This window comes from Phoenix dactylifera, chromosome 7, assembly GCF_051530095.1.
Source record: "Phoenix dactylifera cultivar Ajwa chromosome 7, Ajwa_hap1_PhDact_Kaust_v1.1, whole genome shotgun sequence".
Taxonomy (NCBI): Eukaryota; Viridiplantae; Streptophyta; class Magnoliopsida; order Arecales; family Arecaceae; genus Phoenix; species Phoenix dactylifera.
The window spans coordinates 4,026,463-4,040,555 of NC_143196.1; the positions used below are offsets into that span (position 1 = coordinate 4,026,463).

General features: G+C 41.1%; 1 protein-coding gene, 1 long non-coding RNA gene and 1 pseudogene across 2 annotated transcripts; all 3 read left to right on the top strand.

Annotated features, from left to right (window-relative positions):
• Positions 1-17: 17 nt before the first annotated feature.
• Positions 18-3,536, top strand: LOC103699166 (putative LRR receptor-like serine/threonine-protein kinase At1g74360). Its single transcript, XM_039127515.3, has 2 exons — positions 18-253; positions 1,090-3,536. The coding sequence occupies exons 1-2, from the start codon at positions 187-189 to the stop codon at positions 3,276-3,278; spliced, it is 2,256 nt and encodes a 751-aa protein (XP_038983443.3). The 5' UTR covers positions 18-186; the 3' UTR covers positions 3,279-3,536.
• Positions 3,537-6,493: 2,957 nt separating this feature from the next.
• On the top strand, positions 6,494-10,931 carry LOC103705228 (uncharacterized). Its single transcript, XR_603758.6, has 4 exons — positions 6,494-6,683; positions 6,767-6,814; positions 7,506-7,850; positions 9,345-10,931. It is a non-coding gene; the product is annotated as an uncharacterized LOC103705228 (long non-coding RNA).
• Positions 10,932-12,350: 1,419 nt separating this feature from the next.
• On the top strand, positions 12,351-13,279 carry LOC148702857 (uncharacterized; annotated as a pseudogene).
• Positions 13,280-14,093: the final 814 nt, after the last annotated feature.

Genomic DNA, 14,093 nt, shown 5'->3' on the forward strand with positions numbered 1-14,093 from the left:
CCTAATACCTATTCTATGCTCAATTATGTGCCATATCTAGGAGGCTTCACAAAAGAATATAGAAGAAAGAGAAGAACAGAGGATAGATATAAGGAGAAGCACTATTTGTCAGGAGGATATCATAGTTGTTCATTTGCAACCTTATTCCTCTTCTTTTCTTCTCTTCGATGATATAGCAGCTTTGACATGTCGGAGGAGGAAGCGAGTCTGTCGTGTCATTTTCTCCTCATCCTCTCCTTAATTCTTATTACAGGTATCGATCAGACATGCACCTCCTTCTTCTCCTCCTCTGTCTTGATTCCTTGTGTTTGGTTTCTTCAGTATACAAATTTCTGCTGTCACCGTCGATGCTGTATTGCACTTATCTGATTCTTTGGCCACAAAAACTACAGGCTTTTCAAGTTTCTGAGGCATCAAGCTTCATGTGAAGTAGTTCTGTCAGATATTCGTGGATCGATAATGTCATCTTGATTCCCTTTTCAACAAAATTTTTATGTTATGTAGCCAATTCAGCATTAAAATTCGACCATAAAACTCCTTTTTAGGGATGTAATTTTGCTGGTAACATGGTTTACAAGCATAAGTTTCTGTAGTTCTGATCTTCCTCTGTTCACAACCTGATGCCTCTCTGCTTTCTTTCTTTTTCCTAGGTGTTTCCAAGATATAACTTTAGAGCTCCGAACATTAAAGAGTCCCAGATCTCATCCATCTCGTTTTTGCAACCTCCTCTAATCCATCTCTTTTTTAGTTCATTTTCCTCATAATTCATGCTTTAACCACAGCCTTCTCAGAGCTTCCTGGACGCAAATCCTTCTTTTCCGTACTTCAATTATCTCCAGAAGACCAAGGTTAACCCCCAAACTAGTTTTCAGGTTATCCTTCCTGAATCCTTCCTGGGTTTCGAAATGGTTTTGGTTTTGACGAACAGCATTCATCAGCCTTGTGAAATATCTAAACTTTCTGAATCCTATGTAGGCAGATATTCCTCTGCTTTGCCATCTTCCTTTTGCTAATGCAAGAATAAGCATACCACTTCAGCAGTATTCCTGCTTATTGTTTGCGAGAGCTGACTTGCTAGCTCTGCTGCAGGTCAGGCGATAACTGCCAAAGACTCTCCACAGAACGACAAGAAAGTCCTGCTTCAGCTCAAGCACTTCCTCCAAAACAACAACCTCATATACAGAGGTAGCTATGCTCAATGGAATGAGTCGGAAACCTCACCCTGTAACTGGCTCGGCATTGGCTGCAGCGCCGACGGGCGTGTCACCCATGTTGACCTATCCGCCTCCAGCATCTCCGGCGCCATCTTCCCCAGCTTCTCCCTCCTCACCGAGCTCGCGTACCTTGACCTCTCAGCCAACACCATCGGCGGCCGCATCCCGAGCGACCTCAACAATTGCGTCAACCTCCGGTACCTCAATCTCTCCCTCAACCTCCTCGATGGAGAATTGAACCTGACCGGACTGAACAAATTGGAGACGCTCGACCTTGGCATGAATCAGTTCTTCGGAGAAATCCGGTCCAACTTCCCGGCGATATGCCAGAACCTGGTCACCCTCAACATTTCAACAAACAATTTGACCGGAGAGATCACCGGCTGCTTCGACCAATGCCCCAAGCTCCAGTACCTCGACCTGAGGTTGAACCAGTTCTATGGAGAAATCTGGGATGGCTTCTCCAAGCTCAGGGAATTCATGGCATCCGACAACAATTTCACCGGCGAATTCTTTGCAGAGAGCTTCCGATCGGACTGCGGGCTCGAAATCTTGGAACTTTCAACGAATAGTTTCGATGGAGTCTTCCCCGATTCGATCGCCAACTGCTCGAAGCTAAACCATGTGAGCCTGTGGGAGAATTCCTTCACCGGCAGGGTGCCCTCCGGCATCGGATCACTCTCACAGCTCGAAATACTCATACTGGGCAAAAACAGTTTTGATCGAGACATCCCCAGCGAGCTGCTGAATTGCTCCAAATTGACGCTTCTTGACGTTAGCGAGAACAATTTTGGCGGTGAAATCCAACAAATATTCGGGAAATTCACAACATTGAGAAACCTAGTCCTGCATACTAATCAGTACACCAGCGGCATGGAGTCCTCCGGCATCCTCAAGCTTCCGCACCTTGCAGGATTAGACCTCAGCTACAACAACTTCACCGGAAATCTCCCAGTCCAGATCAACTACATGCCAAGCCTCAAATACTTGATTCTTGCCTACAATAACTTCAATGGAAGCATCCCGCCGGAATACGGCAACATTACCGGACTCCAAGCACTCGATCTTTCCTTCAATGAACTCACCGGCTCGATCCCTCCCACGATCGGGAGTTTGAAGTCCCTCCTCTGGCTCATGCTAGACAATAATAGTCTCACAGGAGAAATTCCGCCGGAGATCGGGAACTGCAGCAGCTTGCTGTGGCTGAACCTCGCCAACAACCGTCTCACCGGGAAAATTCCGCCGGAGATATCGGGAATTGGGGGCGATCCAGTCCCGACAATCGAGACCAACCGCCGCGACAGCCTCATCGCCGGCTTCGGCGACTGCCTGGCCGTGAAGCGGTGGATTCCGGATTCCTACCCGTCCTTCAGCTTCGTCTACGTCCTGATGACGAGAAAGAACTGCCAGATTATTTGGGGACAGCTTCTCAAGGGGCATGGGCTTTTGCCGATGTTCCTGAATTCCAACTCGCCGTTGCAGTTGCTGGCGATCTCCGGCAATCAGCTTTCAGGCGAGGTCCCGCCGGAGATCGGCCGGATGAGGAATCTCAGTTTAGTCTATCTCAACCTCAATCGGCTCTCCGGCCGTCTCCCGCCGGAGTTCGCACGGCTCCCGCTCCTCGTCCTCACCGTCTCCAACAACAGCTTCTCCGGCCCGATCCCACCGGAACTCGGCGGGATCCAGTGCCTACTGAAGCTGGATCTCTCCTTCAACAACTTCTCCGGCGAGTTTCCAGAGAGCCTCAACCGCCTCACCTACTTGAGCAAGTTTAACGTCTCCTTCAACCCCCTCCTTTCCGGCGTCGTCCCAGTCACGGGCCAGATCGCGACCTTCGACAACGACTCATTCCTCGGCGACCCACTCATTTCCTTCTCCGACGCCCGCGCCAACCCCTCGCCGAAGACCGACGGCCCGATCTCCGGCCACCAGAAAGATTCTCCGAGGAGGGGGGCATTCTACGTCTTCCTCTCCCTCACCGTCTCCTTTTTCTTGGGATTGTTAGGTGGATTTTTAGTTACTTTTTTTCTAAAAAAAATGATTAAAATTATCTTAAGGTTATAGTCGAATACTTAGGTTAATCGATATCCATCCGGTTAAACCCCTGCTCCCAAGCGCTCGCCCCTCTTCCTCCCTACCTCCGCAACGTTCGACCCCCACCCCCTCCCTAGGGTTTGTTTGTGTAAATTGTTTTAGCATTGAAATCCTATGTGGTGTAATATTGTTGGTAACTTGGTCTAGGATATTGTATTCAAAATATTTGCACAATTTTCATGATAGCGTGTGATACAAGTTTGCTATTCAAAGGTTTTTACTTTGCTATAGTCTCCTGTTCATGATTTTTTTCCCCTCCCAACATTCTTAAACTAAATCACATTATTTTTGTCTTGTTTCTCCAAATCCCATTGACATTGTTTTCATTCAGGGTAGGCTCCCAACCAGGAGCTGGGTTTTCTTGGTTTCTACATCACAAATGATTCAAATTGTATCCGCTAAAAATTTATCAGTTGACATTATAATAGAAACCAGTCAGTAGATATATTCAACATAAACTTTCCAGTATGATTAGAGGTACATGTTGATGCTTCTCAATTGTACTAGGTACACTATTACTGTTCAGATTTATTGCGGCTGCGGGGCGACATTTCTTCAAAGAGCCAGTCAGTGGTACAAAGTTGAGAGCTTCATGGGAGGGCATTATCTATGCCAGATTGGTTCTAGGAGCAGATTGTATCCATTTTGAAGGTGACGCGACCACGGTGATTGAATGGATTCAGAAGAGTGTTGACAAGCACAGTCGTCTTGACAAGCACCCACTAGTATGGAATGTGTGTGGGCTCGTAGCTTTCCGAGCTACTAATTTTATTAGATGGCGAATAATGCTGCTGACTGGATTGTCTTTTTTACTGTGCACTATTCAGAAGAGTTTTGATGGGATAGTTTTAAGTCTTCTCCCTCTCTGACTCTTTTTTTTTATTTTTTTTGACTTTTATGGGTCTACTCATAAAAGGATAACCAAAAAGAATAGTTTGAGAATCAGAACAAAATAGGCTGCAGACTCAGTTCAACATATATACCTACTAGTACAAGCTGGCAGAGAACAATTTATTTAGCACAGAAGCATAAATGTGCAAATGTTACATGGAAAATGGGAGCTCCACTTTAGGCTGAACCGCCTTATATCTACTATTAAGAAGTTTGAACCGTTGAAAGGTGACCTGCTACTACTATATGCGTTCATAGATACACACGTTTACATACATATACAAGTACTTATCTACATACGTACGTACAAACATATATATATAAAGAAGGTAGGTATGAGAATATAAGGTTCACATCAAAAGATCAATACAATCTTTACTGCCAGAGTGCAAAGAAGAAGATTTTAGAAGGTAATGCTAAGGAGGTTGAAATACATGTGTTCCTCTCATATGCTTGAGCGAATACTTGTGTTTCACATTGCCTGTTTTCAATTCAGTGTTCCACTCATGTGCTTGGCCAATGCAAAGGCCAATGGAATAATCATAATCATCCAAACAAGGATATCATTTTGTTTGAAATATGGTCTGATTTTCAGTGACAATTGTGAAAGAAAAAAAAAATCTTCTGGTTGCTCGTATCCTTCCGATCATCTTCTTTGACGCGCTGATCACTACAATGATAATGGTTGATGAGGTATATATTGATGAGTAATATGATAATTGTTTTTTGTTCTTTTTTATCCATAATAATTTCTATTTCACTGCTTGATCTGAATTCTTCTTATGATGAAGGGAACCTCTCAAGAAGGCAATGGCATCAGTCGAACCATGTTCGACAATCTTGCGGTCCCAAAGCTCAGCTTCCATTACTTCATAAGACTAATCAGATACCTGGAAATCAGCTACATAGCCAACCTTTTCTAAAATATAGAGCTCCAACAGCTCAAAGTTGAAGGATAAATATGGATGGCAGCAAATTTATTTCACCACAGCAGGATAATTTTCTGGTTTTCATGAGGGCTCCAAATAAGCAAGATATGTGAGGCCTACTTGAAATTCGGACAAGCAAGCCTCTAATTTGGGGTCTAATTTTTCCATTGTTTAGCCTACTTACTGTTCCAACAATGATGAGAAGTAGTAACATTATCCAATTCCTGAGCACATGCTATTGTGCTTAAAAATCAGACATGTATTGATTTATGAAATTATAAATAAAGATGGGTATGATTGACTTTTTATAGTTTGAAGGCACAAAAAATAAATAACCAGAAGTAACTATTTATTGAGAGGGAGCATTAAGAATAATTTTTTACGTAATTATATAAAAATCAGCTAATAAATAATAAGAAGTATATTTTGTGAATTAAGTTTTTTTTTTTTTAATTGTACCAAAGATTTGAGTTGGAAACTCATCTTTGTGAAGATTTGGATAGATAGGTTATTTGCGGAAGAATTGCTCTCTCCTCTTTGGATAGATTTGGATAGATAACTTCTTTTTTAATTTTTAATAAATACTGTTGGCAACTTTAAAAAATATCAAGCTATTGGGTGGCCTCGGCCTAGTCGGAGGCCTGTTGGGTTGGCTTTGGGTTGAGCCTTTGGTGAGGCCCAGAGCATTCAGATCGAGCTTTGACCTAAAAAATAAAATCCAAACAAATTTTGGTTCAGGCAGGGACCAATGTTTGGCCTTGCCTGCGCCTGATCAAAGCTCAACCTTGATTTCTAGCCTGAGGCATAAGTCTAAAATGAAGCCCGATTCTAGCCCGAATTCATTATTAAGACCTTCTACTATGAGTCTTTCAAGTCCATGGAGCATTTTGAGCTAAATTGGGCCAAGAGTTTTAGATTATCAGGCTAAATTCAAATCCACCCAACCTGTCAACCGAAACAGAGTTATGCAGGTTGCGCATGATCGGATTTCAAGCCTAAACCTAGATTAATTCGACTGTGATTTGAAAAAAAAAAAATTCAGATCTAAGCCTGGTTCGAAGCAGAAAAAATTTCCAGACGTGGCTCGTGGAGGCCCTGGCTTGATCTGGCTCAGCCAGTTCTAATCCTACATGAAACTTATCTGACCTTATTGGATTGAGATTTGAATAAAAATTTCGAGTCTAAACCTAGTCGGAAGCCTAAAAGTTTTGGATCCGACTCCGGCAAGCTGCGGCTCAGTCCAGTCACTTTTGGAGAAGTAACGCGGTTGAAAGCGTAACAGCTTTCAGGGCTATCCGTTCTAATTAAATAACGGCGTTATTCGAACCGTACTTCTTTGTACTAACGGCGTATATGCAATTCCCTACTACGTTTTCAATCCTCCCAATCTTCCTTCCTAGAAGGGAAGCAGTTCTTCCTCTTTTATGCCTCTAGGGTTAGGGCTTCTTTAGGCCTCGGGAGCTCCTCCTCTCTGGATCTTCGCTGGCTAGTTCTCTCATCACGATCCAAATCATCTCAAGATGATTCCTTGGAATGGCTCGGCTCCGAATTCTAGGTATAACTTCGCCCCTTGCTTCCTTTCTATGTATGTCCTTTCACTGCCTCTAATTGAAGCGATGTTGCTTTATCTTTTTGCAGTATGGAATGCTCTTCGTCGCGTAATTGATGGGACGAGCTGGTTCTAGGGTACAACTCTCTGGTTTGCTGTTGCATTTGGTTCGAAACTTGGACGTTTTCTAACTGTTCATCCCAAACGGATTTGATTTCGGGGAATATTTGTAGATTTTTCTTGTAGTTTCAAAGTGTTGCAGGATTCTATGTTTTGGTTGTACTTATATTATGAAGCATTGCTGGTCTGGATATCAAAGTTCTGGACTTTCGGACATTGATCTTATTGTAGCTTGTTCTTTATGACTTTACGTTCTTGATGCCATTTATTGCGAATGTTTTAAAATTCATTGCGAAGGCTAGGTTGGCAGATCATGTGGTTTTATGGAATGTTAAATTTCTGATTTATTCCTAGTATGCATAATTTTGACATGCTTGTAAGTCAGGTCACTGTGCTGCTGTTTCCTTTAATGGATTTTTTCCCCCCGTTCTTTAAAATTTCATTTTTCATTAAATGCTAATCAATTTTTAAATATTTAAAAGAATCTTTGTGTGACATGTCTGATTCTATGCTCCTCTAGGTTTTGGTAGGATTTTGCATATCTCCGATTCTTCTTATTAAAGCTGTTTGAATGAAGAAATGAATTATACTTAAGATATCTTTGCTTACATTGTGCAGCATAGGCAATTTGCCCAACTTGTGATGGTTCTGTAGGGAGTTCTTATGAGATTTCTAATTGCTGAATTGTTCTTCTGTTCCTCCTGTTAGTTTCAGGGCGGTGCTTTTGATCTTATATCATTTAGATGGATGGTGAAGTTGGAGGAAGTATATAGGGTCATTTGGATAGTCATTTTGCTGCAGTTTATGATGTGATGAGTCTTCTGGGTCCTACATTCACTGAATTCTGATCACTCAGATATAATATCAGCTATGCTACTTGAGAAGGTGGTTGCACATGAATTAGCTGACAATGAACAGGCAGCAAATGGTTTGATGGAGGCGGCCATTAGCTAAGAGGAAACACTTAAAAGAGAGCTAGAAGACCATAAATGAATGGAAATGGTTCTTTTGCAGTCTTCTATAGACTCTGGCTTGCTCCGTGCACCCTCTCAAGTAAGAACCTGTTTCTTAATATATTGTATTTATTAACAAGGCCTTCCACATGCACTTATTGTTGCAATCATTAGCCTTTCTGTTTTGTTTTGTTTATTTTTATCAATTATTTCAATTTGTTTTGTTTGAGTTTTCCATTTACATCTGCTATCAAAATTTAGGTGATATTTTTCACTTTTGTGATGACATAGAGCTGTAATGCATTTCTCTGTGAAGGAACTGGATAATCCTCCAAAGGTTTTGCAAGAAACCATAGTTAATGAACAGCTGGAGAAAGAAGAGAATTTCCCTTAATCTCCAACCTTTTCAGGACCAGATAGTACTAGCTGCTTGCTGGGGTAATTGGAAAAAGAAAAATAGAAGGATCTTTCCTTAACAAATCTTTGAAATGCTGAAGGGGTTTATCTGAAGATAGTTGGAATGCTGAATGACTAGAGATATCTGGTTCATAGGAAGCAGGTGTTTAACAGAGTGGTCAATCTTTTGTAGAACCTTGTACTTGTTGCTTCCCAATTTTCTTTTTCCATATATTTTTACTCCTTTTATCTGTATTCTTTACTCTATTAATGACTAGTGGGATTACCCTCCTTTTTCCATCAAGAAAAAGAAGTCACACGGTAATTGATTTGGGTTTTCTCCTTCATTCAGCTCAAAGATATTTTAAGTCTTTCATAATGTATTATATTTTTCTTATGCTCTAGGTTTCACTCCCTCCTCTGCACCCATTTTTGGCATCACTCCTTTCTTGTTCACCGAATTTCATGGGCCACCATCTCTGTATTACATTTCTGTCTTTCTCTTATGATACTCACTATTTGTTAGATGATATGTCCGCCCCTAATATTTTTCTCTTTAAAAGTTGGTGAATTACAGATTGTATTTTGAGATCCCATTATGTATCCAAGACAAGTGCTATTAAGACCATCAGTTTAGTGTTATGAAGTTCACTTAGTTGATATATTTCAAGCCTCTTTAGTGTTCTTTCATCTACCATGACTTTGACCAATAAGCCATCCTCATCTAGCCATCTATTTGCCATAATGTGAGTGGGATCATTCTTTCTGGTAATGGTCACGTGCAAGGTGTGGGCTCACTCTCATCTTATTTTCCTTTGTTTTTCCTTACATTGTTATAATTGAAGCATAGCCTCGAAGAATTGAAATTTGTTGAACTTCACCTCACTTTCTATGCAACCAAGCACAGCTTAAATTATTGAATATTTCACTTGCAGTTGCACGTATTCTTTCCTTTTGGAATGTTTTATAACCCATGTATTGCTCAATTGCTTGTGTTATTGGGCAGTGCTCTCTCATTTTTGGAAGTATGCCAATTTGCATATCTAACCTGGATTCTGATTCTAAGCAATTCACTATCCCTTCAAAGCATTGCTTGTTTCTATGATCATTGTTTCTGTGATATGCTTGTGAAAAACCAACTAGAAACTTGCATATATCTGATGGCTGATTGCACATTAATTGTTCTTTTTTTTTCTAGGAAATACCTACAAAACAAAGCCTTATTGGGATAAAGCGAAAAGCGGCATCTGAAAATATCCCTGACCAAGCCCTGCAAGGAAACCATGATCGATTGCCTTTCCCAGAGCATTCACAGAATCGACAACTTCTTCTCAGGCATTCACAGGGTCAACAACCGTTGTTGCAACAGTCTGACAGTCAGCGACCACCACCAAACCAGATAGGATCCTTTTGGTGCAATATCTGCAAGATGAATTGTGGTAATGCTTTTAATCTCAAGTGTCACTTCCAAGGAAAAAAACACAAGGCCAAATGGGTTGAGGTCTCTCAATGCATGTCCTCTGAACCAAGTGGGAACAAGGTCAAACGAAGGAAGAATACCAGACAGCATGCAAGCAACAATTCCACACCTTCAAACGAGGTAGCATACTTTTGGTGCAATCTCTGCAAAGTGAACTGCGGCAATGCTTTTAACCTTGAGTGCCATTCTCAAGGGAAAAAACACAAGGCCAAATGGAATGAGGTCTTTGGAAGCAGGAAGACCATTCCGGATGGGAAAAGGGTCAATGGAAGGAAGAATACCAAACCTCGAAAGCCAAGTTTATTGGGATAAAACAAGTAGTAGTATCAGGAAGTCTTCCAGAAGAAAAACTCTACGGAAGTCAAGATTAAAGACTGCTGCTGAAACAACTTTAAGATTGGTGGGCCCTACTGCAACTGATGCTATTAAGATGACCTTCAGAGCAGCAAGTCCAGAATCACTGAACCTTAATGCAACAGTTACAGGTTACTCCTCAGGATAACTACCGGATTAATTATGTATATACTTGGAAGAGATCTAAACCCATGATCTCAAGCAACCTTAGCTCTGGTGCTATGGAAAAATAATCACTTGACCCAAAAGCTTAAGCTGCTGAGGAATTGATGGAGTGTATAGTAGCCAGTAGGTTTTTAGTTAACAAGTTCTTTGGATGGAATGTCACTGTACTGAATGTGAATGATGTCAAGGAAGCAAGAATGTCAATGCTAAATGGGAGTTAAACTGTATGGTGGAAGGAGTGCGAAAGGAGTGTTGGTGGCTCAACATTGTGCTGGAAGAATTATGTTGTTCCTTGCCTGGCTTTATGAGAGAAGAAATAAAGAAGTGATGGTGCTTATGGTTCTGTTGTTGGTGGGGAGATGCAAAGTCTGAATGTATTTTTGGATTTAAATATCTGGAATTGTTCAAGAGGAATCGTGAATCTCTGAATGATGGCCTGCTATGAAAAAAGGGATTTGATGCATCTAAAGTGCTTTATCAAATGGAGGATCATAGCCATCAGTGCTTCCTCTCACATCATGACTCCCAAGTTCAAGAAGGGGAGGCAGAGGGGCTGGGGTCAGGTTGCTAATGGTGGGATGAAGTGCTCGGTGGAGGTGCTGTATGTGAGGCTGGATGCGAGGGACATGCTGGTCATGCTACTTAATATCTCCATTGATGATGGTGGTGGTGGAAGCAGGTATAGTGCAGTGGTGGTGGCAGATGTGGTAGCTTGGTTTGCTCTTTATGTGGGTTGCTTTGGTACCAGATATTATTTATTTCTAGTATACGGTAAGCGTTCATACATATATTTTGCTGCTTGGATAATATTTCATTGTTGTTCTGGTCTTGTTCCCGTTAGTAAAATGCTAAAACGGTACACAATTATCATAAATAACTCCGAAGAAATAGGTTAGGGGCTGAATAAATAGGGGGTTCTTCGTTAGGTTCTTTGTTATTCCAGCATTGCTTGTTTTTCCTTAGCCCCTTACCGAGCTTTTGAATAAAATTTTGAGTTTAATCATAGCAATGACATCATCTAAATTGATGGACAATTGCAAATTGTTGGGGACATTTTACTCACCTATACTATTCTCCATGATTTTCTTGGTTAATTGATTTAATCAAGTCTTTTGATGATTCACATTTTTCACAATTTTGTTCATCGATCATCCATGATTTATCCCAGTAGTGTACATTTTTTTCCATTATCTAGTTTAAATGAGAGTCTATTCCAAAAGGCAGAGAGGTCTTTGCTCATTATCTAGCTTTTATAACTTGGATTCAGAGGTTGAAAAAGGAGACTAAGAGTGTATCATCCATGATTTGCAGATCCCTTATAGGGTCCAAAAAGAATTTTTTATTATTTTTATTTTTATTTTTATTATTTTTTTATGGATGAGGGATTCTAAACCATACCCTACCTTATACCCACATCCCCCCTCCACCTGTCTTCATCTACAAGACAAATCACATGGCTTCAGCCGCAAATATGCATCTACTTACATGGACCTTTATATTGTTCCAGCTCCTTGTGTCCATTGGTCCATGTAGGAGAGCTAGAAATGAAGTATAGCCATGTTGGATTGGACTTCAAATTCCTTTTGGTACAGCTTTCAGGTCTGTGTGTCCATATATAAATCCACAGCTCCCATTCCTTCTCTATCCTCAACCACACAAGCTTGTATCAGAGTTCATTGGCTAGCAGCAATGGAGGCATCCTGTTTCCTCACTTCTAAATCCTTCAAAAAAACCCTAGATTAGGTTCCATCCTCAAGCCCAAACTGCTCTTCTTCCATAAGAAAAGGTTCAGCTAAGGGCTCCATAGAACTGGCGGAGGTCATTCTTCTGCTATAACCTGCTCGGATCTTCATTTTTATAGGAAGAAAAAAAGATTTGATAATATGTTAAACCTGTGACCTAATGAAAAAACAGCTTGATATTTTTTGTAAACTTTTTATTTTGATTTTTCCGCTATTTTTTTTTCAGGTGATAGTGGTTATGCTTTTCCTGAAGAGCTTAGGGGCTCTTGCTTCCTTTTTCAAGAACCATTTAATATCTGCTGTTGAACCTGAGTAATGTCGATTTTAGATTGGATCAGATGAAGCATGTTTAGTCTATTGAATTTGTTAGTCTGGAGTTAAATAAAGTAATTAATAAGAGCTCAGACAATCCTTGATGGATTAAAATAGAGTATTGAGTTTCTTTTGAATAACTGATGGGCAGATGCCTCCAGATTTTGACCCCATAATGACTGATAAGATAAGTTGTATCATTTCATTGGGCCTCATAGTCGGCCAAGTTCGCATGTCTAAAGCCCATACTGGGTCTTGAGCATAGTAAGTAGTGTTTCTTCTTCCTTGATCCAAAGCTCTAACATCTGTTGGTAACTGCAGACTAACAGGTTGCAATCTTAGACCACAGTCACTGAATGATGATGTCGAGCCATTAATCAAATCAGACTGGAGATCTTTCTGAGCAAAGCTAGTTGCTAGTGAGCAAGCATCACTTGATCCTAATGGGCTCACCCCATCCATGAGCCCCCAAAGGGTTGTCTCCTCATTGCCACTAGGAAGCTCGACGACGTTCGCATATTCGAGAGTATCGCCGTCGTCAACAGGCCTATTAGGGCTGCCGGCATCATACTCAACCGGCCACCTCTTATGTCCATGAAGGAGATCCAAACAATAAACTCGGACATCGAAGGGTTCGGCGGCCCATTGGAGGAGGGCCTTTTCTTGGTGGGCCTCCAAAGTGGGGATGATAGGGTGGGGAGGAATGGGGTGTTTGAGGAGGTGATGAAGGAGATTGTATTGTGCTGATTAGATGGTCAAGAGGAATGTGGTTGGGGTGGGTGACTTGAGGTTGTTTTATGGGTGCTGTGGTTGGGGGAGGGAGCAAGCTGAAGGAGGAAATAAGAGAGGGATTTTGGAGGAAGTGTTGGGCTGTGGGAGGAAAGGTGTTGGGCCTTGTTTTTGAACAGAAGGTGTGACAACTCCTAAAGGGAGGAAGAAGATCTGCTATGCCCTTGGAAGGAAGAGAGAAGAGTAGCTCTTGGCATAGAGTGCCTTCTAAGTAATTCTTGAAATGAAGGGTCCCTGGGCTCTTGATCTTCTTACCTAACATGGGGTCAAATAAGACACTTGACCATCTCACTGGATGTAGTTCATTTATTCTTGTCATTTGGTGATTATTAGATTCCTGCGATTGACCACAATCATATAACAAGAGTGAGGACCATGCCAGTATCTGTTAGTTCATGAGAAGAAGGGCAACCTAACCTGGGGTCATGGCTTGCCAACCATTTAACAATTAGGGCATGTTGATCAAAATATTTCGACAACCGATCCCTCATTTTGATGGTTACTGAATTTTTAGTTTTTTCACCCGTGTTTAAAAATGTTTGTGTGTGAATCAAGGCACAAATGTGTGCAGGATTAATCTATTATTGATTAAAATGAAATGTATCCGGCTCTAATAGTTAAAAGGATGGTCAAACAAGGGATGCGGAATTAATTTTCTCTTAAAAAATTGATGGTGTCACCAAATTCAACTGGTCTTTGTGCATCTTTTTTTTTTTTTGAAGATATACATGTTGTTGATGTTCATATAAAATGTTTTTCCTTTCATTTATAATCAAAACCATTGGCCTCCTATATTTTATGGAATTCCTATGGAGGTGTCTATTGGTTTATGTCATATATGAAATAATTACTTTGCGGTTCCTTTTTGGAAGACTAGGGCTCCAGGCTATATTGAACTACATTTGATTTGTACGTGACAACTTGGATCTGACCAACATTTTGTAATCCAAACCCAGGGAATTGACTTAATTTTTACTTGAGTTAGGTATGGATGCAATTATGGTTGGTGGAACTATTTCGAACCGTCTGATTTAGAATATTTTAAGTTGTATCAGTGGCAACGAAAAAGAGGAAAAGAGAGAGAGCGGGGGAGAAGGGGGGAGAG

What these genes read in the sequence shown, in the direction of transcription:
- LOC103699166 (XM_039127515.3), top strand. Translation starts at nt 187, where the DNA reads ATGTCGGAGGAGGAAGCGAGTCTGTCGTGTCATTTTCTCCTCATCCTC. An exon ending in CTCCTTAATTCTTATTACAG is followed by an intron (nt 254 to 1,089) that starts GTATCGATCAGA and finishes GCTCTGCTGCAG; the next exon opens with GTCAGGCGATAACTGCCAAA.